Raw genomic sequence first — 27,314 nt, 5'->3', positions numbered from 1 at the left:
CTGAAAATAGCAGCGCTAGAGATGACAGTCTGGCTCTGGGCCCTCCCTCAGGTGGTTTGGCTACTGTATGCTTTGTAAACAGCCATAAATCTTTAGCTAAAGAAGAGCAACCCCCAGCAGAGGGTGGGTGAGCTGTGCTCCCTGTGCCTCGCAGTGATGGAGCACAGAGGGGTCATCTCAGCCTGGGTGGCCAGGCCAGCAGTGAGGCTGGTGGTGCCACATGCACTGCTTTTCAGTACCTACTTGGGGGAGGAATCCAGATGGCTGTGCCTTGCCCCCATGTGGAAATGAATGGGTCTTTGTTTCCTGTCTCACGAGGCTTGTGATGTAAAATCCTGCCTGCTTTAAATTGGTGTCACTCCCATGTCTGCCAGCTGATGCCTGGTTGGATGCTTAAGGCAGATCATCCCCCTCCCAGCAAGGTGACCGGGGGGTTACACGCCTCACCAATGATCTGACAAATCCGGCACAGGGCTCACAAATTGGTACCCAGGATGGCGGCTCTGCAGGTGTGACACCCTGTCGCCATGGCAACAGATGCTGGTGCCACAGCCGTGGGCAGGAGGTCGGAGCTGCTCTTCCCTGCCGTGCCTGCAGCGAGGGCTGTGGGCAGGGCAGGGCAGAGCTGCTGCTGCCTGGGGGCAGCCCCCACACACAGCCTCCCCCTGTGGACCCCTCAGCTAGCAACATTCCTCAATGCCCTGTTGCAGATATGCAGGACCCCCACCTCCCCCCAGGCACGGCAGCCATGGGCACTGATGGATCAGCTGCACCCAGCAGCCCATCTGCACTGGGAACTTTGATCCTGATCCTGCTGGAACAACTCCTTACCCCAAAACGCTGGGTGCTGCCTCTGCAAAGCAAGAACTCCCACAGTTCCCAGAGACAGAGACCAATGGGGTGTACACAGCTAGAGAAGCCATAGGTTGTGTCCCAGCTGTGAAAAACCAGCACATTTCTTTGCACCAGGTGACTGTCCAGCATGGCAGGGGAGTGCTGGATTTCTGACAGTGATGCAGAGACACAGCATGCCAAAAACTGGCAATGGTAGAGCTGGAGCATGTTAAACCATGCCAGTTACTAGGTGTTACAGGCAGAGACCCCATGGTAAAATGTGCTGTTTCAACAGTGGCCTTGAAAGAGAGAGAAGACAGCTCTGTGGAAGATTAATTACTTGAAATAATTTTTCATCAGCTGAGCCCAGTGTTCAGGCTGATGCCAGCAGCAAGGGGTGGGACCAAACTTTCCTTCAAGTCCCCTTTTCAGCAGGTGGCTGAACTCTACAGAAAGCTGCCAGCATTCTAGGACAAGGGCAGCTGATTAGCACTGCTCTAATGTTCAGCGTTGGAGCTGGAAGGAAAAGAGAGGTCCTGGAAAGAGATCTGAAGGACAGCGGAGCACAAGGACCTGGCTAGGCCTAGAATTTGCAGCTCAGCTTTTGTGTTACCCAAACAGCAACACCCACAGCATGCTTCAATCCTCTCCATGTCACTTTGCGTGGAGATCAGGATAGGAAAAGAGCTCCAGCTTTGCTGTTGAGAAAAGACTCCTAACAGGAAACACAGCAGCAGAGAGAGGGCAGCTATGGAGAAGAGATGCAATCAATCTCATTTGTTGATGTGCTTCAGTTTTCAGGAATGGACTGTGAAAGTAAGCACCAAGTAACTAAAGCAACAGGTTTGCAGGGACAAAGGCCCTGCTGCTGCTCCACATGTGAGAAAGGCTGTCAAAGGTGGCATAGTAGAACAGCCAGAAAATTGTTTTCTGTTGTGACTCCTCTTGATAATATTTTCTCCCAGGTTTTAATTCCTTTCTCCAAAGACATGTGCATCAGCTGAGTGCTAAAATGAGTGAAAAATCAAAATGAAGAAATGCTTCTTGCAGCACTGGAATCAGATATGTAGTTGCTCTGACACAGAAGTATGTACACCAAAGACAGGACTACTAGACTTCAAATCATCTTAGCAGCTCTGCTGTCTGGACTAGCACCACCCCTTCCAATGACATTGCAACAGTACAGGTCTGGATACACCAGGTGCCTGTAAGTCAGGGCATGTTCTGGGGAGCAACAAGACCTCTCTTTCATGTGCTCCCACACAGATTTGAACAAAACCAAACTTCCAACATTAAAACTTATGCTGAAAGGATGATAAGCCCACAGAGTTCTGCTGCCTCTTGGATAAGATTTCTCATTACGAATTCTTCCCTAATAAAGGCATCACCAACTGCTTCTCAGTGTGCTCTAGGGAAGACACCCACCAACTGCCTGCACATGAGCATGTGCTGGGGACAGAGCCATTTTCCTACAGCAAGAGGAGGCAGAAGAGATGGTAAGCATTTCAGTTCAGTTTCCTTGCCTGCTCTGCACTGTAACTGGCAAAGACACAGCCTCCGAATCTAAGTGCTAACACCAGATGATGATTTTTTATTGCCATGCACAGGAGTTTGCATCCAAAGACAGTGAAATTGGCATTTGCAATGCTTTCCTGAAGCATTCTCTGCCATCCCTCCTTTTCACAGCTGCTGCAGCAGTTCCACGGCCCTTTACCTGCCACAACACATTGTCTTCTCAAATGTTATGCACCATTAGTTAAGGCCTCTACGTAAACCTTACACCAATGTAAGGGCTCAGAGACAGTCATCCATGTGCAGCTGGAAGATGCCTGGAAGCTCAAGCAGGAATGCTATTTAGAGGTTGCATCATGGCCCACTGGTAACTACCAGAGTCAGCAGCAAATCTGGCCCAAGGGCTCTGAACTGCCAAACAGTGCTGACTAGCCCACAGATTGCTGTAAAATGTCATCTCTGCTGCTCCTACCTACAGGAGAAGATTTGCAAAGCTAGGTGGGTCCAAATGTCACTGCTGAAGTTCTCATATTTGATTTCAAGGCAGTACAGAATGTATTGAACTAAAAGATGAAAAGACACTTAGTGTGCAACACTGGGAAAGATAACAACTCGATGGAAAAGTAGACAAGGCTGGAATATTTGCAGGCAGGAGTAATTACTACATTCTATGGGACACAGTGTGAGAAAGCACTGCTCAGCATTCTCAGGGGTTATTTCCAAACCTAGATCATTATAATTTTCAAAAGGCACTGTTCCTTCTGCCCGTTTCTAAAATACCTTGTAATGCTGCCTTTAACCAATATATCCTCTGTCCCACACTTAAGTTGAAGAATGTATCTCAGGAAAATGCCCTTTCCCCAAGGAGAAGGTTGTATCTATCTTGCACTTTCCAAGAAAGCTCCAGAACAGCCTTTTGCAGGTGGAATAAAAAAAAGGAATAGTGCCTTTGCACCACTACAACTGCTGGGCAACATTTTACAAGGAATTTATCTCTTGGACCAGAAGAAGCTGTGAAAATCCCCCAAAGAGATCTCAAAACTTCATTATTGATTTGGCAGCAATGAAAAATCTTAAGGTCTCAGTTCATTCTCTAATAAAAAAAGCACCAGTCCTGCCTGTGCCTCACTATTCATTGTCGGAACAATATCTACTTTAATTAAATCTGTTAAAGTAGAATATGACACCCTTTGGGACATAGATTTAGCATGAGACTGTTTATCAAGTGTAGATAATACTAATTGTTCCCATGGAGATTTATCTGCTATGCTAGTTACAGTATTAGGCTCTGGCCTCAGCCTCCCATGTGCCTGAATTGGAGGAGAGAGGTGAACCTTGTTTATAAAAACACAGAATCCTGAAGGTTAAGAATTTCTTTCACCTGGCACAATCAACGATTTAGAGCTGACCCTCAGCTACTGGCCTTGACTCACCTGTGTCTGCAAGTCTGGGAATATTCATAAAAAGAAGGCACTATTAGAGAAATATCCTTCTAACACTCTGGTTTGCATGACTGCTCTTAGTTAACAAGTGGCTAATGCCATCTCCCATGTCAGCAGAGGGTCAACCCACAGCAGGGGCAGCCCCTGAATCACCTTGTGATAGCAATCACAGCTATGCAGCCAGGAGAGGAGACAGACAGGGCATCAGCATTACCTCCCTGGCTCCAGCCACTCCCATCCCTGTGCGGTAGGAATGCTCCCAGGGTCACACTGTCCCTCCCCAGCACTGCACTGCCAGACAGCAATGTGGGCTTTGGGCCATGAGACAAGGCAAATGCAGCACGCTGGCTCTGCAGCAGAGTGCCAAGTAACAGGCTCTGTGAAGTTCCTTGCAGCCAGACATCTGAATACTGATCCTAATGCGCCCTACATCTGGGAGAGCTTTGAATACCACAAGGTCTTCACAAAAGCCTTGTCTATTCAGCTAAACTGTATGTTAACAAGTGCCTGCTATTGATCAAGGTAATTCAGCTTCAGGGTTTAAACAAGGAGAGTTAGTAACAAGGAAGGGGAGGTACTCACACACTTTGATGTGGATGCAGTTCAAGATTTCCCCTCATTCCCCTGGCCATGGATCCCCCACAGCTCATGTAGGCCTTGTATTTGCACTTTAGGCACACATGGCAGGGGGCAAGGAGAAAGAGAAGTCACACTGCTTCTGCCCCAGCACCTTTGCAGAGGCAGCAGATTGGTGCTGAGACTGGGAAGGTTATCTTCAATGATGTGACATGTTGGTCTTGTTTCTTAAAGGAGAGAAACTGCACTGAGATCTACACATTCCAGTCTTTCACCCACATAAGTGACAAGTACTGGGGGTCAGACAAGAGCAGGAAGGCAGGGTCATCAGTGTTGTCTGCAGTCTGCTGGATGACACCACATCCTGAACTATACTGGTGAAAACAGAGAAGCGTTCCTGCAGAGTTCTCTCTGTACTGACTCATTTTGTGCTGCTCACACTATAAGACCTTCAGGAAGTTTGATGATGCTTCCTCTCTTCACTCCCTGAGATAATGCATCTGCCCTGATACTCTGAAGTAACTCATGAGGGTGATATGTATGTTTGACACAGGACTTGTAAAAGGAGTTAGTTTTATTCACTAGCTACTAATTTCTTGTGATTAAATCAAATTTATAACTTTTCACACCTCAGCTCCATGTCAGGCATCAGGACAAGCTTGTGTGACCACCATCATGGAACTACAGTGGTGAGCCTGACCAACAGGACCCAGCTGATGCTGCTATTCACTGTCCTGCTCACTACTACATGGAGCTCCCTGCTCTCCAAATCTCACTCTTACCTTAAAAGGCACTGCAGATTTATAGGAGTCAGGCACTTCCCAGCTCAGCAACACAGATGTTTTCATGACGGCATTGACACGGAAGTTCTTAGCAAACACTGGAATGAAAAACAAGGTATTTGAGCACTGCAAAGCCAAGTCAGGAGGGAGCCAGGCGGCAGCTCGACTCCAAGTCTCTTTGTCTAACTCAGCAGCAGAGGTCAAAGAGTTCAGCTACAGCAAAGAAGTAAGAAATGAGGAGAAGAGAGCAGCAGCCTTTTACCAAATCTACAGTCTCCAGAGGAGTTCTGCTTTTTGACGACACTTTTCAGCATCACAGAAAGGAAGTTGTAGGCTGAGCTGCAGCCTTTCTCTATCCCCACTCCACTCACACTCCCTTGGCCCTTTGTCATGATCAAACAGCTAATTCAGGTACTGGATCTGCAGATGATCCTACTCAGCCACCTGCTCCAGTTCAAGCAAGAGCCTTTCATGTACAGATAAAACATCCAAGTGTGCCTGTGGATGCAATGAAGGTACCACCAACACCCCTCTCCCCCCAAATGGCAACTTTAGAAAATCTTTGCTCAGCTTTCCCTCACTGAAATAGTTTTAGACTGGGGAGCCACACAGTACCTGATCACACCAGTCAGAGCAGAGGGGAGAGAAGCCTCCTGAATCAAAGCAAAGATCCCTGTCCTGGAGGCAGAGCTTCCTGCTGAGGTTTGTTAGAGGGACACTTACCTTGCTCTACAGGCATGGTCCGGGACTGGATGCTGGGGCTGAGTGGCCCAGCTCCCTTATTGGTGCGGGCCCTCACTTTGATGTCGTAAGTGGTATCAGGTTTCAAATTTGTCAAAGTGATACTCGTGTCCTTGGTGATGTTAGCCAGGTCCTGCTGGCTATTTATGTCCCTGTATACCACTGTGTAGTTGACGATCTTGCCGTTCCTTTCTGCCAAGACCGGGGGGTCCCAGGCAACTTCTGTGGTGGACGTGGTGAGACCAACCACACGCAGGTTCTGCGGGAAGCCGCTCGGCACATCTTCGGCAGTTGTGATCTCCTTCTCAAACTCCTCTCCTGGGCCAGCTCTGTTCTTGGCAGACAGCTTGAAGAGGTACGTGGCCCCCTTGTGCAGGTTGGTCACTGTGTAGTGATGGTCTCTCTTCCCGAAGTCTATCGTGTTCATTTTTTCCTCATCCAGCCGTCTGTACTGCAGCCGGTAACCCAGCAGCTCCCCTACCATCTCCTTGGGTGGGTGCCACTGGATGAGGGCTGTGTTCATGGCTGTCGTGCTAATCATCATGGTGGGCTTCCCCGGGACTGCAACATAAACACACAATGACCATCTATAGCCTGGGAGGAGGGAAGGAAGGACCGCTTCCGTGCTGCTCAGTCCATGAGGAGTGAGGAAAGTGGGAAAGTTCAGACAACAGGGTGAAGAGGATGACAGACAACTCACAGGGATAGAGGCAGACTGACCCTAATCCGGTGGCGAGGGAAGCTGGAGCCAGCCAGCTCTCGGTTGCCATTTTCCCACGTGCTGCCACTTAAACTGGAAATAAATTCAGCCATATCCAGCCCCAAAATTCATCCCCTCTTACAGGAAATGTTTAAGGTACCTCAAAGCATCACATTTATCTCAGAGAAGATCTGAATCCCGTCCTCCCAATCAGTGGTCTTCAGACACTCCAGGCAGTGCCCAGCACCAGACCATGCTGGCCCTGAGGCACTGCACCACAAGGGACACCCCGAAGCCCGATTCCAGCACCCTGGTCTGTCTGGAGGCAGACAAATTTCATCCTGAAACCTTGCAGTTTTACCATCTGCAGAGGCAGCGAGCAGAGCTGGGTGGGCTGTTTGCCATCAGAATATATTTTGGTTTAGTCGAGAAGCAGATTCGTGATGTCAGTGTTGATGGGAGAGGTGAACACAAGCGTTCCACAGGATTTCTGCTTATGCTGCACAAGTCAAGGGGTGTCGCCGTCACTGGTTAGGAACTGATGGCTTTAAATTGATGGTTTAATACCTTGATCTCCTTCAGTTAAAAAAAGGATGCGTCTTCACATCAGCTCAGATTTGTAAACAAATCAACTGATTGGGAAGATACTCAGAATCAAAGGCATGGGGCCATAGATATGAAAAAAAGAAGAAAAAAAAAAAAAGAAAAGGGATTGCAGCCAAACCTAGTTAAATATCCTTGCAGATTTTTGAAATGTGTGAGCCCACAGTCGACCACGAGAGAAAACTGAATTTGCCAGAATGATGCCCGCTTTCTGCCATCAGAGGGCGACACCAACGCTCCCCTTTGAGGTCATGCCCGCAGTGGAGCCTGTACAAAGGTCCTGAGAGCGGTTTTATAGGTATCTAAGACATATAATTACATTGCCATTGCCAGTGCCATCCTCCTTGCACTCATAATACAACGTCTAACAGCAGCTAGTATTAAGGGACACAGTATTTTCAAAGCTGATTCCAAATATTAACCTTAAAATGTGCATCATAACATGGGAAGATCCACTGTGATTTACAGTACAACACTGGGATGTTTAGGAAGCTCTTCCTGTTTATAGGACAGCTGTAGCAATTTGATGAACAGAAAATACATCATGGCAAGGCACCAGGGAGACAGCATTTGAGATTGTGACAGTGGAAACTACCTCTGGAGCTCCCCATATGCAGTGCTGAGGAGACAGCAAGCTGTTCCTTGTTTAAAAGCACCAGGAACAAACGCTCTCGGTTTGCACAAGCTGCATTCCCATAATAACAACTGGTAAATGCTGTTCCCATGGCTGCTGTGAGGAAGCAGCAGGATTACTGGCTGCAGGACAGGCTAATGAGTGGACAAGACAGTGTCAACTAGTTGGTACCACTGCCAAAGGCAAGCTTGACCACACCTGGAGGGAAGGGCCAGATGACTCCTGGGTGCTCCAGCTCCAGGCGCAGGTACGACCTACTGAGACAGCAGAACCAAACCGGCTGGGATCACCAGGACCTAGAAGTTGTGTCTGCAGCACTTCTGTGGCATTCCAGGTTTTACCATGGCTCTAGGAGCAGCCAGGCTCAGCCATGTAAGCAGTATCAATGGCAGAGGGGAGCTGAGAAGCCCCTCTCAGGAGCCCGCTGTGCCAGGGGCCCTTCCAGGCAGCACTGCAGTCACCACAGGAAGCAAGAAATGGCACTTGCCTAAAGGAACAAGGTGAGGACAGGCCAGGATTCCAAAGCTGAGGGAGAGCCTGGACTTTCAGGCTTCCTCTTCCCAGGTCTCTGGACTATGCAGATGAGCTCAGACCCATGAGTTTCAATGTTCTCTCACCAGCCCTGGTAGAGTATCTCCATCTGTTTGCTGCAGTTTGCTCAGGTGATCCAGTGGCAAAGTCTGTTAAGCACGGGCTAGAGATCACAGGAGTTTGTACCTCTGCAGCATCTCCACCCCTCTTGCTTCCTCCTGGCCTTGGCCGTGCTCCCCACGCACCTCTTGGGAGGTTTTACCAGCACCCCACGAGGCTGTGACACTGCTCCCAACACTCACCTGCCCCTGTGGTGGTGATGACTTTGGGCTTGCTGCGGGCACCATCTCCTTTCGTGGTGTAGGCAGCAACTGTGACAGAGTAGGTGGTTTCTGGCAGCAGGCCTCCAATGACTGTCTCCTGGGAGCACATTCATGAGGCAGAGAGGAGGCAAACGAGAAGAGTAAATCCTTGTTACTGGAGTGAGCCAAAGGAAGGCACCAGGGTCAGTGTCTCCAACAGCAACACACTGACAACACTCCCTGGCTCACACTCATGCATCGTGCTCAAACACACATGTTGCACAGAGCCAGCAAACACCTGCTGCCACTCCAACACTCACGTGTCTCATTTCAACCCCTGCCTTTAACACTTGGCCTTTCCAGGGACCCACCAGCAACCCATGTCAGCAGCTCTGCTCTCCCACGGCTTCTGCCAAGAGGGAGATCTGATCCAGATCTGGTCCTGTGTGAAAGCTAAGTAAGAGGACTGTGGAGCTGTGAACCAGAGCAAAAGTCAGTTCACCTGGCTGTGAGAACCTCTTAGGGGATAATTCCAGGGTTTTTAAAGTTGTGTCTTGCAGCAGAGCCGTGGGGAGCACAGGGAGGCAGTGCAGGGGTGGGGGCCCCGGGCAGGGAGCACCTGCAGCTCTAAGCATTGTGCTCACCCTCCTTGCCCGGCACTGGGTTGCAGGGATGGGATAGGTCAGTGCAAGGCCCTGGCAAGATCTGGAGGGAAAACCTCCATCGTGGGAGGTCTGGGAGCAGGGCGGACTCACAGGGTGCATCCTTGCAAGCTCTGGCTTCCTCTGGGCAGGAGGAGGGCATGGCTCGACACTTCAATTTGAGATCAAAGAGAGGAGCACCGCTCCTCCCTCCTGGCCTCCAGCAGCAATGTGACTGGTGCCGAGCCTGGCTGGCCAGGCCTGTGAAGGAGTGAGCTCAGCGAGCTCAGCAGCTCCCAGCAGCTTGGCCAGGTACCCCTGAGCAGCGCTTATCTGTGGTGCTGTGGGAGTGTCTGGGCCATTAGCACTAATAACCCACTGGGTCAGGGAGCAAGAGATGAGCAGGCTGGAGACGGGGCTGGGGAAGCTTTTGGAACCGAGGCAGCGGCTCCATGTTGGTTATTTACCCCTTCAGACAAGGCGATGAGCAGAGATGGAGCGGGTTAAGTTTGAGCTGCTGAGAACAGGCAGCATGAGCACTGTCAGAAGCTGCTCCAGGGGTCTGACCCCTGCCCAGGGGATCCTTGCCAGACTGAGGGCTACCAGGAGTGCCTGTGGTTGCAGCCACTCTCCCATCACTCACTCGCACAAACACCCACGCTATTAAACCTGCTGATTTCCAGTCAGTGCTGCTGGTTCAGGTTCCCTGCCCGGGCTTACTCATCCAAATCACCACGTTACCATCGCAGAACCAGCCAGCCCAGAGAAGTATCAACAAGCACCAACAAGAACCCCGCCAAAATCACCGTGTGAACCAGAGTCCGACCCCAGTCCGCCCCTGCAGCAGACGGTGTGTGCGGGTGAGCGGCCGCGCAGTCCCACCGGGCCCGTGGAGCCGCGGGAAGCACTCTCACAAAACCTGCACACTCTGAATGTCCCAGGAGAATTCACTCCTCCCAAACCCATGCAAAGAGAAGTTCTCACGCGGAAGCATGCCACCGGGAGCGAAGCAAGCAAGCTGGGAGGAGGAGAGAGACGAGGGATGGATGAAAGAAGGTCTGATTGCATAATGCAAACACAGTGCTGTCATGACACAGCCACTCCGAGCAAGAACGCTCCGCATAAAGCAGGAGGAGAAATGCATCGTGCTGGGGAAGCTCACAGTAGGGCACATAATTGAATCGCTGACTCTAAAAAGGTCATTTTCTAGTTTGTTCCTCCAAATTTATATCTCAGAATTATGTGGGGAAAAACTGGATTTAACTGTTTAAATGTGATTGTTTTCTTATTACTATCTGTGTTTCAACCAAAGGTCATGGTTGAGGGTGTAGGTTATTTCTCATGACTACGATCAATGTGGTTTAAAGATTATGTATCTAATTTTACCACACAACTTGGTGGGCCAACTACTGCAGGATGAGTCTCCTGAGTTGATCACTTGAACCTGCCTAAAACTACACTGCAACAAGCTGGAAATACAGATTATAGGAAATGTCAATTGCTTTTCTGCATTTAGGAGCTATCTAAATGCCAATTTTTTCTGGATTTGCTGCTTGTGGAAGGTTTCACAATGTGACTCTCCAGCCTCATTAAGGGAGTGAAAGGAATGTTTTGACAGTACTGTGTCTACAAAATTCACAAATCGATTTACCAAACCCCTCTCTTCCAACCTGGAATTCACACAAGTGGTACTTACATGGTCGACGGAGTCCTCAGCTCTCCACTGACGAGGGAGAAAGGAAGGAGGAGAGAAAAATGGAGACACAGAATTTTAAGGGGCAACGTGTAGGAAAGGGATGACAATGACGACAACAGCAGGGGTTAGCAGAACTGGGTTGGGGGAATTACAACACTTATACACAGAGGGTCACTTGACACAGGCTGTGCCAAGGGAAGAAATGGCATAGAGCAATTTTTGACATGCTGCTAGCCTGAGCAATGAGTCTGAGATCATTCACACAAACAGACATAGAGCTTCCTTCTCACTCGGGGGGAGAGCCCCCCTTACTTTTTGTACTTTGCAGTACTTTCCCCTTCTGACTTTGTTTGCATTTTTCTGCCTCTTCCACGAGCAGAAGCAAGAAGGGACAGGTTGTACCAACCAGGCTCTGAAGGTGACTGCTGCCTCACAAGTCACTCACAACAGCTCTGTTGCCTAATCTCCAGTTTCTGTTCTAGTGATCCTCCAGTCACCATTTCTTGTTGAGGACCAAAGACTTCAACACACAAAACAGAGGCACTCTCTGCAGGGAAGAACCAATACAGCATTTCTAGAGCTTCTTTTTCCTGTATCATTTGCAAAATGCTCTGGGGACTTCACAAAACCAGAAAGTGCCATCTGTCATCATCAGTGCAAGAGAAGCTGAGATCTCACACAGAGCTTACACTAAGCTGCTCCTCTCCAGCAGTGGTGTGTGGTTTGGAGAGAGGTTCAAACTTGTGCATGTACTGAGGAAACAGCTTCTCACTCCCAATTACACAACACCAAATGGCAAACACTCATTTGGCAATAGCAGCCCTGCAGGGAAAGCTTCTACACAAACTAATCCCCACCAAAAACTCACATGGATTCCTGGCCATACAGGCTCAATACAGGCTCTGAGCTCTTCTGGCTGGATTTGGGTTGCAGGGCACCAAAGCTGAGTTGGGTGGAGAGACAGCAGAGCCTGGCTGCTGGCACGCATGCCCACAGCAGTGCTCTTTGTGGCTGGTGCTCCAAAGGAGGCTTGCAGAGATCACACAGAACTCTCTCAGCCAAGGTGATGTGTTACAGCTCACGTTACTAAATCTGCCTGGGGGAAGCACCGGCCCATGGGTTCAAGCACAGAGATGAAAGTGAAGATAGGTATTATTGCCCCTGATTCACAGTGTGAGACCGGGCAAACCTTGCTTCTGAGCCTGACCTGCCAGCTGTGAAACTGCTCAGATACCAACTTCCTGAGGACCCCGGGAAGCTCAGCGAACACTGCTGAAGTGTTTGGGAAGCTGCAAGTGTAACACAAGCACTAAAAGGCATCAAAGATACAAGTTGCCTTTTGAACTCAGGCTATTTGAGGTGGCTTTCGAAGGCAGCAGCCTATCACAGTGGCATAGTACTCATCTCAGCAGTAAAATACATGGCATACTTTCAAAATATTTACTGTTTTGTTCTCTAAATTCAAAAAAAAAAAAGAAGCTGTTGGAGAAATGTTTCTCTAAGATTTTATTATAGTTCACTTATTAGGTGCCATGAAACTGCAGTACAATCATTCCCTAAACCATCCTAACAGTAAATTTCAGCAGAGAGGTCAAGTTCCCCCTACATGTTTTTTATAAAGCCAAGACCCTCACTACGTATTACGGTCACTAAAGGCTCTCTTTCCACACACCCTCAGTACCTTTTCCACAGCTGCACACTTAGCTGAACCCAAGCCATTGCTGTTTATGTCCCACCCGTGCCAGCCTGCCCACACCTCAGCCAGCAGGCACACACTCCTCCCTGCTATCTAAAAGCTGGCACAAGTCCTGCCACAGGAAGGATCCCAGGCCTGGTACTCACTTCTCCCACAAAAGCATGTCCCTGTGGGTGGAAGCCACGTGGCTGGGAACACCCAGCCTGCCTTCATGTAGCTACAGGGGCGGAATGTGATCCCTCACTGCAAGAACAACAGAGCAGAGCTGGGCTCAGGAGGCCTCTCACACCATAGCAGGGAGTTTATCATGCCCTAGGATTTTAAACTGAGTGTTTAAGGTTCAAACTCTGTTTGCTCTAATGTTTCAGTGGACTTTAATCTTGCATTAGATCAGAGCGCAAAGAAATGCCTTGAGATCTGTGCTGGAGTAACGACTGTGAAAAGCCAGGCCTGCATAAATACCTTGGTAGAAATTCAGTTTCATTACAAAAATTTAATCTACAGATCAAAACATTTCCTTCCTTAAACTAGCTCAATTGCTTCTTAACTGTTTAAGGTTGGTCAGTAAGACAAATTGATCTGAAAAGCCCAGGAGCAGTCATAAAAAGAACTGAGAGAGGGCTGTGTGCATGAGGCAGGATGGCTCTGGGAAGTGCTAAAGCTAACAGTGTGTATTTATGGCAGCTGCAATGCTTAAATGTTTCATTTTACACTTCAACACAGCACAGTCATGTCTCACCAGGGAACGGCTGTTTTCCCTGACCAAGGCTCTTGCAAAAGACAGATTCAAGCCCTCAACAGTCCCAGCTATGGGAAGCCAATATTGGTTTTCCTGCAGATCCTTCTCCTCTCTTCTTCAGTGACTGTGGTGCAACAGTGGAACTCCAGACATAAACTCAGTTACTTGGTCAATGAGATGCAGAGGGGTCTGAGGGTACCAGAACTTCATCTTGGTCCTTCACTGAAGTGCCTCTTGGATGATGCCTTACAGTTTTGTTCCACTTAGGAAGCAGAGAACATCCCAGCTCCATGCCAGACTCCCACCTAGACAAGTACACACGTATGAGATGTTCCAAGTACATTTAGAGAAAGGTCCTTGACTATCACACCACGGAAGAGCGAGGCTGTAAATTCCTGTGTTGTGCCTGGGGTGGGTACTGCTCAGGGAGAATTGAAGTCTGCTTTCTCCTTTGATCTCAATCCAATAGCTTGAAGTGATTTCCATTTCCTCTTCCTGCTCTTCTCGAGCAAGCTGGTGGGATGTGCACTTAGTTTGCATGCTGGTTGGTGAAGTGCTGCCTGCAGAGACCACACCACCCTCCTGTGAGCCTGCAGCCCTTCTTGTGGGCAGCACGTAACTCTCCTGTGCCATGACTCTGTTTGCACAGCAGGAGGAGGAGGTGGCAGGAAACTCTTCTCCACAAAGTCTGAAACTCTTCCCCACAAAGCCTGACCTCTGTGTAGCCAGCTGTCCCGAGCCAGTTCTGCAAAGTTTTTTGGGCAGGCTGGATCTGCAGGGAAGGTGGGGGTTAAAGCCAACTGCCCCTCCTAACATCCAGCAGCTGCCCAGAGATTGGAGACCAAGGAAATGAGGTGGGCCCCCATCTGCCCCTGTCAAGCTTAATGCCTGTGTCCCCTGGCCCTGCTATCCCTCGCTCCCTAGAGCTGGTGAGGACTTGAAGTAGTGGTGGAATGCAGCTCTGGGCTCCTTTCAAAAGCCCTCTCTTGGTGCCTTCTGCAAGCCCCAGGGCACAGAGATGAATCTTCTGCCATCGCCCACCTCGGGACCCGGCTGAGCCGTGACAGGCACGGCCCAGGCAAGAGGAGCTGCAGGTACCTGATCCAGCTCTGCAGCTGCACAACCCTGGCTGCTCCTCCACAGGGTAGGGTCACATTAGCTTGTCCATCAGGCTGTCAGTAGGAGGTGAGAGCGCAGACTGGAAGGCACACAGAATCCTGACAGAGGTAATCAGTCACAGGCACAGCCACAGAGGGGAGGGAGAGGCCTCAGCTCCATCACAGGACCTTCTTAACAACTGATTACTCTGCCGAGGCAGGAGGCTGTAAAATAAAATGTGATCTCTCCAGCACCAGGGTCCCCACGTCTCTGCTGATGTTTCAGTCCTTTCCGCTCAAACGGTTTTGAAAGCTCCGAATCCACATTATCTGCATAGCTAACATCTCCGTTCCCTCGCCTTTTTCCTTTCATCTTCTTTTACTCTCTTTCCATTTCTCATCTTCAATAAGGGAAAATCATGAGTCAGCTTTAGTATCAGTGTCTTCACACTGTCTGCAGGCAGCAGATTATGTGGTACATACCTACTCAAATCAGCACACAGCCTGGCTAGGCAGGAGGAGGGGCTCTGCCTACCTGTCCAGAGATTTTCTTCTCTGACCCCAAGATTTTCAATCCATTTAATTCTCTCCCTGTGCACTGGTATAAATGTTTGTGAGTGTTTATGAGTACTGAACTGTGGCCATCTTCATCCTATGACCTTCAGGGGCAGGTTTTCCAGTGTATCTTTTTGTTTTCTTTCATAGAAAATGACTCTTCCAGGACCACTCGTTAAAGTTTCATCTGGCTGCTTGCAAAGACACGCACTGCTGTACTGAAAGATGGCAGCTCTTACAGGGTTCTTCAGCATCTGGAGCAGATGTATTTCATCACAAGCACAGGTCATGTCTGGCTTCTCACTCTTTTGGGAAATAGAGATCTCTTCTGCCAAGTCAGTGAAACCTCTTCCCTGCAGGGTCGTCGTTAGTTTATCCCAAGAGTGACATGACTCTTGCAGAGAAGATGCTTCTCTGCAACTATCATTTTTACTTCCAAAAATTACAGTGGATGAGTTCGCCACCATACACAGCAGGAAAAAATATCACAGAAATCAAGAACTTTCCCACATAAATTCACCAAATATGGAAGATTGACAAATGGCCTGAGAGGCCAGGAAACTTCTAGGAACTTGCCTCCTTGATGCACACATTGAAACTAATGCAAAATCCAGCACTCCTTCAAAAGTTTCTGGCTCTGGCATTCTCATTCTGCACATCAGCATGGGATTTCTCTCTCTTAAATGTATGAGTAAGGAGTGAAAGCAGAACTGGCTGGGCAAGCATAAAATATTTGAAAACACCAAGAAGAAAAACAGTGCCAACTTCGCCCACCTACACTTGGGACCAACCCATTAACTCCAAACTCCAGCTGAACAACACAGCCTCGATTGTTCTAACAACACAGAAGATTATATCCTTCTGGCATAAGTAAAGGGCAGTAAGCAGCTTCTTTAACTATTACAACAAAGCAACACCTGAAACATAAACAGAGACATGCCCCAGACAACACTGCAAGGACCGTCAAAGTATTTTCTCTCTTTAAAGTTTTCCCCTTCCACATTATTACTGAGTTTTATCCTTTGGAATATGAATGGGGACTAAAGCTGCCTCTGTGCACTGCACTCCCCACTGACAAAGCATAAATGATTCACAGCTGCATTCAGGAGACAGATCAATTAATCGTTGCAGCTCTCCAGTATTTATACTGGGCATCATTCAAGCCAGCCAGCTCTGAATCGATTCCTCGTTGCTTCCAACAGCAGCAGAGCCTGTTCTTCATTTATACGATTATCTTAGTTGAGAACAGCGTGGGTCATCCAGGATGAAGGACCCCTGCTCCAAGGAAGAGTTGTATTTCATCGCACACAGCGCACCAAAAACTTCCCCGGACCTTAGGAAAAAGGCAACTTTACATTCCTGGGCTGTGCAGAGTGCACAGCTGTGCCTGGAGCAGTGTGAGGGAATGGGGCTGCAGCTCCAAGACAGTGAGGTATCCACAAGATGGCCTAAATATGAACAGATTGTTGTGTGGGGAATGCAAAGACAAAGTCATTTACAGGGGATGTGGGCTTCTACCTCGTTTTTTTTCTTCCTCCCCAGCCTTTCCCAGACTAAGCTGGCTTCTCCTACAGTTTTATTTCAAGAATCAATGCAACACCAAGTCACTGCCCTGCAAAAGCAGGAGGGAGGGGAGGCTTTGCTAAGCCAGGAGTACTGTTCTGCCTGGCACGCTGTGCCCATGTAGGGGTGCAGAGCCACCCATGTGCCCTACAAGCAGGCAGCACCCGGGTGGATGCTATCAAGAAAGACACTTTGCCCTGAACATAATCAGCATCACAAACGAAAGACTCAAGGCGTATTTAAAACTTTCTGACCATTTGTAAACAGACTGTCAAAGCACAATTTCCTCCAGCTGGAGTCTGCACAGGATGTGGCAGGCAGAGGTACATATCAGAGAAGGGGTAAGAGAGAAACATCATCCAATACATCATCTTTTCTACAGTAATCCTTCCCTGATTAAACTTTTTACCCATGTTTAAGCCACAGTTTAAAGATAAACTGCTTGCCCTGCTCAGGGAGGCTGAGTCCCACACTCTGGAGCTGCAACACGAGGCCAAGAAACATTTGGACCCAGCCAGCCTGCCCCTCTGCAGAGAGGGAAGGTGCCGTGCCCACCATCTGGTGGCCCCCACACTGTACCTGTGCTTCTGACAGCATGACGTCCTTGATCACTGGCTGCCCTCGGGGCTCGTTGTTTTCCAGCTTCACGTAGGTAACCTGATAGCCGCGGATCTGCCCGTGCTGCTTGTTGGAGATGGGCAGCTTCCAGCTCACCCGGATGGCGGTCGAGTTCACAGACTCCACCTCCACCTTTCGCGGTGGGGCGCTGGGCACTGCAACACACATGGGACAACAGTCAGCAGGCACACACAACCACGCCACTGCCTCTCACTGCCTTGCTACCTTCCCCCACCTCCCTGCCAGGACAGCCCCACAGGTACCACCTCCCTGTACCTGCCCAGAACATGACACTGCAGTCTTTCAGCATGACCACATCCCTGACCCCTTCCCCTTTTGCTGCTCTCAGTAAGAAAGAGTGTAATTGTGATATGCAGGAGCACCCCATATGAAAGTCATTGTGCTGAATCAGACCCAAGGTCCATCTCTCCCTCTCATCTCCAGCAGTAGGGGAGCAAGGAAGGATACAAGAATACAGCAGAATATAAAGACTAAGGTGAGCCTCTGCAGCTCAGGATGCCCTGGGGCACACGCAGGGGCTTTAAAGCCTTCTCAGCATCTTGCCTGACACAACACCTCCTCTCAGACCCATCTGAAGGAAGCCCAACAGCCCCAGGTAGCATGACTGGGTGCTGAGCCTCCTCTGCAGGGAGCCCTGGTACCTGCCACCAGCCAGAGCACACACATGCTCTTCCCCTGTGACAGTGAGAGGTTAATGAGGGGGAAAAGCACCATCCTAAAACAATAACCCAGAGCTCAGAGACAGCAGTCACTGAACTCAGCCAGATAAAGGGGCCTGTGGGGATTGTGACAGCTCTGGGGACTGTATTTCATGCACGACTAGCTGAATGCTTTTTGATAATAAAATGAAAAATTACACTGCCCAGAAAATATCAATTTTCTTGCAAGGTGAGGCCCGTTTAAAAATGTATTTATACCCTATTTACCATTTGGAAAAATTACCTCCTTATTATATTTCGCTCTTGCATTGACTGTGACAAAAATGTCAATTCTAAAAAATTAGCTTCTCACTTGCTCCTGGAAAGCTCCTTCTGGCTGAAGCAGCTGGGAGTAGAGGTGTGCACTCTGGAGGATACTGATCCTACCCAGGTGCCCAGTACCAAGTGAAGGACCTGGGCTCCATCCCATCACCTCATCTGCAGGACCCTTTTCACCTTCCACTGCCCTGGGAAAATCTGGAGGTTTGGAACCTCATACGCCCCAATTCTCAACACAGCAAGAAATCAGTATTAGATAATTAGGGATGGATACCTGACAAGCAGATGTAATGAGTATTGCTATTTCATCCAACTAAATGGGAAGAAACAGCTACCCAGCAGGTAAGCACAGTTTTTAAGCTGCAGGGCAATTCATTATTTTTCCCCAGATGTCCTTCTAATTGCAGATAATTTAATAAAATAAAGAAAGGAGGAACAGAGCATTTTAGCACCAAGAGGCCAACTCAAGGTGTGGGAATGGTGGGGGCTGTGCTTGAACAGTTACCCCCTTCTGCCTGGAGCAGCCTATGCTGTAATCCACAATTCACTTAGTGCAGTGACCTTGCACCAGCCACAGGGCTCTCCTGTCCTGGCAAGACACCTGCCCACACACACAGCCGGGAGTCCAAGTGGAAAACAAGATCCTCCCTGAGAGCCAGACAGAAGCTGTGTGTCAAGCTCTGCTGGCACAGGAAGGCGGGAGGCCTCGGCAGGACGTGATACAGGGATGTTGCAGGGACACAAAAAGATGTGAATATGAGCAGACCACAGCGTTTTGAGGAACTCTGCCCTGCCCCACTACGGGAAGTGTGTCCTGCATTTGAGATCCAAACAGGGAAAGTTCAATTTGTTTTCAGAACACAGTTTAGCATTTCTCATCGCTTCATCATGGGTATCTACTGAGCATCAGCATGTCAGAGGAATATAAAATCACTCCTGACAGCTAAGCTGGAATGTCCAACCACGGTGCCCAAAAACTAACTGAGAGAGCTTGTTGCGACATTTCTGGGGTAACAGCTTCCCCTGGGCTACAATTCTGCTGAATGAGAACTGAAGCAAACAATACAGGCAGCAGGACACACACAGATGTGTTTGCCAGCCCAGGAATGCAGTCAGCAAGCATTCCCAGACGCCACTTTCAGAGCCATGGAGACATGGGGGACAGTGGCAGCCCATTTAGGGAAACTGTAACATGTCTGGTTTCAATTTCCTACACTGATTGGGTAATGCAGAGATCATGCTTTCTTTGCCTGGACGCTTCATCTCTTTCTTCTCCCATTAAATCTGCAGCTTTCTTGGGTCAGCACGAAGCCACGGGAGCTCCTACTGTCACCCTGAGCTCTGGCACTTTCAAAGGAAATGGCTTAAATCACGATGACATAACTGACAGCCCTGCTAATACAAAGCAATTTCTCTTTAAAGCTGTCGTATCCAGTAAAGTGCTCTGTACGTGTGGTATTCTGACTCTTGAGTGGAAGAGAAGCTTTATATAAGCTGTGGCTTGCCTGGAAGCTGGAGCAGGAAGCAGCTTTCCTACAGTATCTACAACTTTCAAATGGATTGCTTTCCCTCTCTTTAGTTTGCTGGATTTCAGGTCAACAAGTAAACTTTAAGTCCTGAGCTCACAAGAGAAGCCTTTGGCTGGGAGAGCTCATTCAAAATGAATGCAGCACCACCCACTATAAACCACAACAGAAAGCAGAGCAATGCCTTCTTGCATGCACAGGAAGCACTGCTGACACAAAGAGGACCCTGAAGGACCACAATGAGATATCTGACACAACCTGGAGGCAGAACAAGGCCAGCAAACAATTCCCCAACCCCACTCCAGGGCAACTGTTGAGATCTGCTCCCTGGAGCATTGCTCCTGACACCCTCTGGTCCTGCTTGAAAGCCGCTCCCAGGTCAATGTCCCTGCTCCTCCCTTTCCCCCCCTTTCCAGCACCCCATTCAGCAGAGTGCAGGCTAACCCACGGCAGTAGCTGAAGGAGCTTTTCAGCAGCACCTACCATCCTCATCAGTGCGCACGTGCACGGGGATGCTCTCCGGTCCCGGCCCCACATCGGTGTGAGCCCTTACCCACACCTTGTACTCTGTCCATTTCTCCAGGTCCTTGATCTCCCAGCTGGAGTGCTCCCGTCCAATGCCATCCACCACATGCTTGGTGTTGTCATCTCCTTCCACTGCCTGGTAGGCAATGGAGTACTGGGTGATGAGCCCATTGCGGCTCTGGGCGGGCGGCGGCACCCAACTTACCCGGATGGTGGTGGAGCTGGTGCTTACACACTCGACCTCTTGGGGTGGGGCGGAGGGGGCTGGGGACAAATAAATGAAGTGGGGAGATGAAGGGAAATGAATGGAAGGACAAACCAAAATGCACAGGGAACTTTTACCCAGCCAACAGAGTAATGAACATACCTGTGGACAACTGCCTGCCATCCTCACAGATCATCAAAGATGGCACTAGGGGGGCAATTTGTATTTGAAGGCCAGATGAGCAGCGTGGAGATGGAAGGGCTGTTCTACATCAGAGAACACCTCTTCCCAAAGCAGTTCTGGACACTCACTTTACCAAGCACAACAAATGGCAGTAAGGGAAGCCGAGCATGTGGAGGGTGCGAGAGAGAGACTGGTAGGGAGAAGAAAGATGCTTTCAGTGAAGATCTGAAGCAGATGGAAACCAGAAAAGTAGAAAGCTGCAGAAGGCAAGAGTGGCAGAAGGAAAGCTCACACACCAGATTGTAGGAAGGCTTGTGAAAACTCACTCCTAGACAAGTGGAGGAAACAGAAGTGGATAAGGAAAGCAGGTGACTGAGGTTGGAGTTTGCCCTGGTAGGGTTTAAAATCATGACCATCAGCTGTATGCTGCATCCTAACCAGGTGGGGCCAGGCACCATGCAGGAACAGGAGATAATGTGGTTGTGCTGCTTTGCACGTCCCTGGAATCTGGGACTGACTGCTTCATGCCTGCCACACTGGTCACCCGCCTCAGTAAATTCCTGGCCTATGGATTTGTACAGTGGAAAGGAAGCAGGTCTTGCCCCCTCCCAGGCAAAAAAGCACCTGCAGTGTGCATTAACTTCTAAGCCCTGGCAATGTTATCTGTCCACAGGAGGAGGAATAGGATCCAGGCAACAGCTGCTTCTCGTTGGGATCATTGGGAGAGAAGTGTCTCTACACAGCACACTGGGGAAGAGCAGTAAAACAAATCCGTGTGGGAAAAGAGAGATCGGGAAAGGAGAGATGGTCTGGACAAAGCAAAGCATCTTCAGGACATATGCCTGGTTTATTCCCTTCTCCAGCCTTGCAGAACTGCTGCCTGGTTGCAGCAGGGCTCTGGCAGCATGGGAACCCTCTCCCAGCAGCATCAGCCCCCTGTCATGTGGCCTCACTGCCCTGGGATGCTGCGGACAGCATGCCTGCACAGAAGGCAAGAGTGCAAATCTGGAGAAGGAAAGGAGCCCACATAGTCAGGGAAAGAACAAGGGAGATGGCTCCATTCCTGGGTGCTCATCCAGAAGGAAACAGCCCTAAGCAGAGGGGCAGGCCATTATCATAAAAAAGCAGGCTGTTGCTCTAAGTCTGGAAAACTGTGTGGCCAAGTAATAATGGAGTACAGAGTATCTTGCTTTGCCATGGCAGGTGAAGGTGAAAGGCAGCTTCCATTCTTCACTGCATCCAGAAACATAGAAATGCCTGAAAAAAGACTGCTGCTCCTCCCCATGCTTCAGTCCTTGCAGCCACCAATGCAGCAGAGCCAGTCTTGCAGGGGCACAGGAACAACCCTGCCTGCTCACAGGTGAACACAACCTACATCACTCCACATGGCAGCAAGGACCTCAGGGCACTCAGCAATGGTGCCTTAGATTTGCTGGGCACAGGATGGCAGTGGCAGAAGATCTGGGAAAGCAGAGGGCAGCAGGACCTCCCAATGCCACCAGTGACCTCTCCTTGCTGGGAACAAGGCCCACTTGCTTGCAGAAACAGCGGCAGCAAGTGAATGTAACTTTTAATGCCCACTCCTGTGCTCAGAGAGCAGGGAACATTCCTGATGCTTGGGCTCAGATGCCTGGAGAGATGAAAGATGGGAGGAGAGTAGATAGTGATGGAGCTGCAGGAGATGATGCCTGAGCAGTCAGGCTGCTGCTATGGGAGCTGCACTGAAGGAAAGAGAAGTCCAAGCAATGCGTGGAAGCAAACAGTTGCCTACGTGAGGGAGGCAGCACAGGACCAGCCCTGCCATCTGGTATAGTGAAAAGGGAGCAGGGGTAAAAAGTGAATCCTCACACTCTTTTGGTTAATCAGCAGAGAAGTGGCAGGGAAGAGAGTAGGAAGATATAGCACCAAAGCAACACCTACAATGGAGGGCATCATGTAGACAAAGTGCCTGGTGGCATTCCTCAGACAGGACAGGTGAGACACAAGGGGCTTGGCAAACCTTTCCTTTGCCACTGTCTGCCCTTCACAGAAGAGATGTGCTTTGACAGAACCTCCACAGCTTCCCTTGGCATGCAGCAGTGAGCTCATTCTCCAAAGGTAGCTTTGGATGGCAGCGTAGGCAAGTCAAAAGTTGGCTGTTGACTGGGTAAGAGTCACACATATGATGTACAAGTCAAAAAGCTCAGATTAACACTTAAAGAAAGCAAAATAAAACTTGATAACATGAGCAGGATCAACTTAAAATGCACAAGGAGTTGAAGTGTCCCTCCTGGGGCCCGCAAAGAGCAGACTGGGTGGCCAGCATGCACCCACACATGCAGATGTACCCACACACACTGTGCAAACCTCTGCTGCCTCCAGGCTACTCACGACAGCCCACAGCAACTCTGTGCACCATCCAACCCACCTGCTCCTCAGGCTAGGGAAAAGGCAGACTTAGGACCCACCTTGGTATTTCAAGGGAGAAGAGCATTTTAATGCCAAGGCCTAATGGGCACAGAGCTGATGCTTCTCTCTTGCATCATTCCTCTTGCCTGAGGCACTGCAGACTCCTGGAAAACTCCCCCGTGCTCTTCAGGCCCTCAAAGCAGCACTGCTTGTACTGTTTGCAGGGTGCCCAGCAACTAAGTGAGCAGCTTGGCAGGAAAGACAGCCTAGAAAGCAGCTGCCTGCTCAGGAGATGAGGTATCAGCTGTGCTGCTGAAGGGTTCAAAAGGGCATCGCCTCCCTCTGGCCCTTCCACACAAGCATGGCCACTACTCCTGAGCAGGGGTGCCACAAGAAAAGCAAGACCAGCATCCTTCTCCAGCCCATTAGTGAGTCATTAGTGATCATGGGCCTCCTACCTGCCCCATGACTGGTTTGTCAGGGACAGGAATAGAGACTGAAGAGAGGCTTTTTGGAAAGCAGGAATCTGACTGCTCCTGCAGTTTGTGTCCCACCTGAACGTGTCAAGCTCCATGATCTAACAGCTTTTCTCAGGGTAACCAGATGGAAAAGTGCAGGAAGGAGACCAATTTGAAGCTGGGAGCTGCAGTGTTTCTAGATTATTAAATTGTAAGGCCAAAGGGGACCAACTGAACCATCTAATACAAGGTGTTGCTAAGTAAAGACCAAAGGATTTCTGCCTGGAAGTTGTGTACTGCGCATACAACTTCTGCCAAGGTAAAGCACAGCTTTCTGAAAGACCTACTTGATTCTGAGTCCCCCAGTACTCAAGGCTCCACCTTGCATTGGGACTGTTCAGACAGTGGTTTGTCACCCTCACTGAACAGCACAGCAACTGCCAATGGCTTCTGTCATAGAACAGAGTGCCATCAGAAATCTTTTCAAGTAGGGGCCTGTAAACCAAGAGCCAGGTCACTTCTTGGGTCAATCCAAGGATTCTTAGCTCCTTCAGTGTGAGGAGGGCTTTGCTGGTCAAACCAAGGTTCTCCTGTGGCTAAATGCCAAATCTCTTCAGCCTATGCACATTTCTCTGACTAAACAGAAGCCAGAACCAGTCAGCTACTGCACCACTGGCCAGTGAAGTGACAACCTTAAAACCAGACTGGTGTGAGATGCCTTCTGAGCAGACAATAGGTAGAGTAGGTCATGATAAGATGTCTGCCTTGATGAGTCCATGAAACAAACATTTCTCTTACTTGGACTGTTGTGAGACTCTGAAGGACTCATTTATGCATGGAGCTGTCTCTGATTAAGTGTGTTCAAGGATAAGAGCATCCACTGATGGAATTAATTTACATGGCAAGAGAATTACTTCAACCTTTGCTATCAATACAAAAGCTATCTGAAACAGGTATACAAATCCCCATATTCAGAATTTGCTCTCAGTGTTCAAATATTTATAACTGTATGATCTGAACCTTTCTCCATTTTCATACCTGCCTATTGTGCAGCTCTAAGACATCATTAGCTCAATTAACGAGGTGGAGGAATGCCTGGGACTGGTATGTTAATGAAGCTGAGTTTTCCTCAAAGAGAAGGTCATTCTAAAAGTGAGCAGAGCTGCTCTTCCCTGCCAGAGCTCCCTTTCTAATGGCCATCTCACACTCCTGGTTGCTGTGCATGCTGCTGGCCTCCCTGCAGGGAAGGCTGGCCGCCTGTGCCAACTGCTCACTCCACAGAGCAGTAAATCCCAGACAGACGGTGCTAACAGAAATGTCTTTTTTCCCCCCTTTTAATGCCCTTTGCATAATGGCAAGCCCAAAAATCGTTAGTGAAAACGAGCTTATCGCAGGGCCCTTTGATAGCCCTAATCTGCTTATGCGCAGCACTTTGAGCTGCCAATCAGAGCAGTGCAAACTCCCGCTCTGTGATCACACAGGGCAGAGCCAGGATGAAAGTGATATTGCCTGGGTCACCTCATTATTGAGCGTCTCTATTAACTCAACTGCAGCTTGCTCTGGTTTCCCCTAGCACTGCAGTCCCAGAAGCAGCAGCCTCACTTGCTCACACAACCCTGGCAAACGGCCACTTCTCCAAAATGACTCTTCCAGCTGCCTGACAGCCACAGACACGCCTGGCCTCACAGGATGCCTCACCTTGCAATCAACTGTATGGGCCAGGGATGGACTCCTGTGTAAGCAAGGCAGTTGGAATGGGGAGTGAAGGGATGAAAATCCAATGGTTTGGAGACAGTCACATTTAGAGCCAAATACCCATATGCTGCCTGTCCAGACAGCTTGCCTGCATGGGAGTAAATTCATAGAGATGCACAAACCCACTCAAATCAATCTCTCCAAAGCAATTTCCCAGCCTGTTTTATTCAGTTTTTATGAATCTACCCTAAAGGAAAGACAGTATGATCAAAGGGACACAAAGAAACAACTTACCCCTTGGGTGCACCCACTCTGCCAAAGAGCCCTGATCCAAATCCCAGCTGGCTTCCCCATTACTCCCTTTAGCAAACTGCACGCCAGCATCCCTGGAAACCTACAAGGGTAGAGGCACTGGGCTTCTCTGTGCCCAGGAGATGGAAAATGGACTGCTTTTGCTTTGTCTCCAGCAGTGTTGAGTGTCAGGCACTTACTGGATTGGGCAGTTCTGGCTTCCACTGTGGGGGTGTAAACTCCTACCCCCAGCTCTGATCGGGCACCCAGACGGAACTTATACAACGTGTCTGGTTTGAGACCTTCCACCGCATACGAGGAGGTTGGGTCAAACTCCACCTTTTGCTGCCAAAAAAAAAAGGAAACAGATGAATTGGTGTAGTTGGAGAACACAGAAAAGCTGGTGTGCAGCCATTCTGGACCAACAAAAAGTCCCAGCCACGCTGCCAAACCTGCCTGCATGAGTCCTGCAGGACTCCAAAGCACGGAGCTTCCTTGGTGACACACCAGGACTCTGCAGGGAAGCAGACCTCTGCCACAGCCAGACAATACTGTGTGGTATCCATACTCCACTCACTGGCCTGAGAGCTTTGTGGGAACGCTGGATCCAGCTATACAAGTTCAGACAAGGGGCACAGGACACACAAGTTTGTTTTCTCCCAATAGACAGTGTATTGCCTGTGAAACAAAGTAAAGCCCTTGTCCTGCAGCAGTCAGGATCTCTAATGCACTGAAACACTGCTGGAAAAGTGCTTGTTTTGTTGACACTTCAACTGAAAGGCACTTATTTTTTGGCAGCTCTCATGCCACCATAATAAGAGGAGAGGGAGAAGACCATGGGCACACTGTGATGGTGTCATGGCACAATTCTTGCTGTGCTGTCTTGAAGCCAGCACTACCTTTGATATATCTTGAACTAGGCTTCCTTTAGGGACCAGCAGTAAATGTGGAAGGGTACTCTCTAGGCTATCTTCAGTCTGCTTTTTACATCTAACCAGTCCTGGGGCCAGAGACACATGTTGGAGTCCATTTCAGACTTGCCCAGAAGTGTGTCTGTTCACAGGCACCAGCAGTAAGCATGCCTCAGGGATGCTGTCACAGCATTCTGAGCCTTTCCAGTCCCAAACCAGTCACTAGCTACTTTGCTAGCACTCTGAGCCTTTCCAGTCCCAAACCAGTCACTAGCTACTTTGCTAGCACTCTGAGCCTTTCCAGTCCCAAACCAGTCACTAGCTACTTTGCTAGCATGAACAAGAACTGTTGAAGTGACTTACGCAGAAACCAGAATGCCATGCTCCTATTGTTCCTGCACACCACTGAGGCAGAAGAAACACAAAGAAACAGTTCTGTTACCACCCTGGCTCGAGCACACACCCTTCCCAAGCTGGTAACCTGCCATGTCCAGCCCCAAGAGCTGCCAGGCAGGATCCTCACCTGAGTGCCATCCTCCCCTTCCCAGTACAGCAGCTCATATTTAGTAATGCGTTCCTGAGAGGCGGGCAGCCATGTCAACAGGATGCGGGTATCAGACTCTGCTTCTGCCTGGAAGTCAGCTGGCTGGGCAGGAACTGGGGAACAAAGACATGGTTAGTGCCAGAAGGGAAGAGCTGCATGACTTAGCAAAGTCATCATTTCACTTTGTGATGATCCTCTTTCATTTCTGCCAGAACATTCCTTGTTTCCTGTACTGCACTCTTAGAACATCTCAGGTCACAAGCAAGCATCTCTGTCACTCAGATGGGTGACTATAGGGATCGTGCTCACTTCCATACCCTCGCTGCAT

The 27,314-nt window shown here is 49.4% G+C and overlaps 1 protein-coding gene across 9 annotated transcripts in view; it reads right to left on the bottom strand.

Moving 5' to 3' along the window:
• The window catches only part of PTPRF (protein tyrosine phosphatase receptor type F), a 244,718-nt gene that overhangs the window by 42,767 nt on the left and 174,637 nt on the right, over positions 1-27,314 (bottom strand). For 3 of the 9 annotated variants that reach the window (XM_058030402.1, XM_058030405.1, XM_058030403.1), the window contains 7 exons: positions 26,966-27,099; positions 25,732-25,876; positions 17,224-17,417; positions 10,995-11,021; positions 8,658-8,775; positions 5,870-6,448; positions 5,147-5,244 (listed from right to left, as the gene is read on the bottom strand). In XM_058030402.1, coding sequence (XP_057886385.1) covers positions 5,147-5,244; positions 5,870-6,448; positions 8,658-8,775; positions 10,995-11,021; positions 17,224-17,417; positions 25,732-25,876; positions 26,966-27,099 — 1,295 coding nt within the window. Of the gene's footprint in view, positions 1-5,146; positions 5,245-5,869; positions 6,449-8,657; positions 8,776-10,994; positions 11,022-17,223; positions 17,418-20,269; positions 20,576-25,731; positions 25,877-26,965; positions 27,100-27,314 lie in introns of all 9 variants that reach the window. The other 6 variants (XM_058030407.1, XM_058030408.1, XM_058030404.1 and 3 more) reach the window with 4 other exon arrangements.

This window comes from Melospiza georgiana, chromosome 9 (genome assembly GCF_028018845.1).
Source record: "Melospiza georgiana isolate bMelGeo1 chromosome 9, bMelGeo1.pri, whole genome shotgun sequence".
Taxonomy (NCBI): Eukaryota; Metazoa; Chordata; class Aves; order Passeriformes; family Passerellidae; genus Melospiza; species Melospiza georgiana.
Note: the sequence above shows the minus strand (reverse complement) of the source record. Positions and strands in the feature narration are given on the sequence as shown.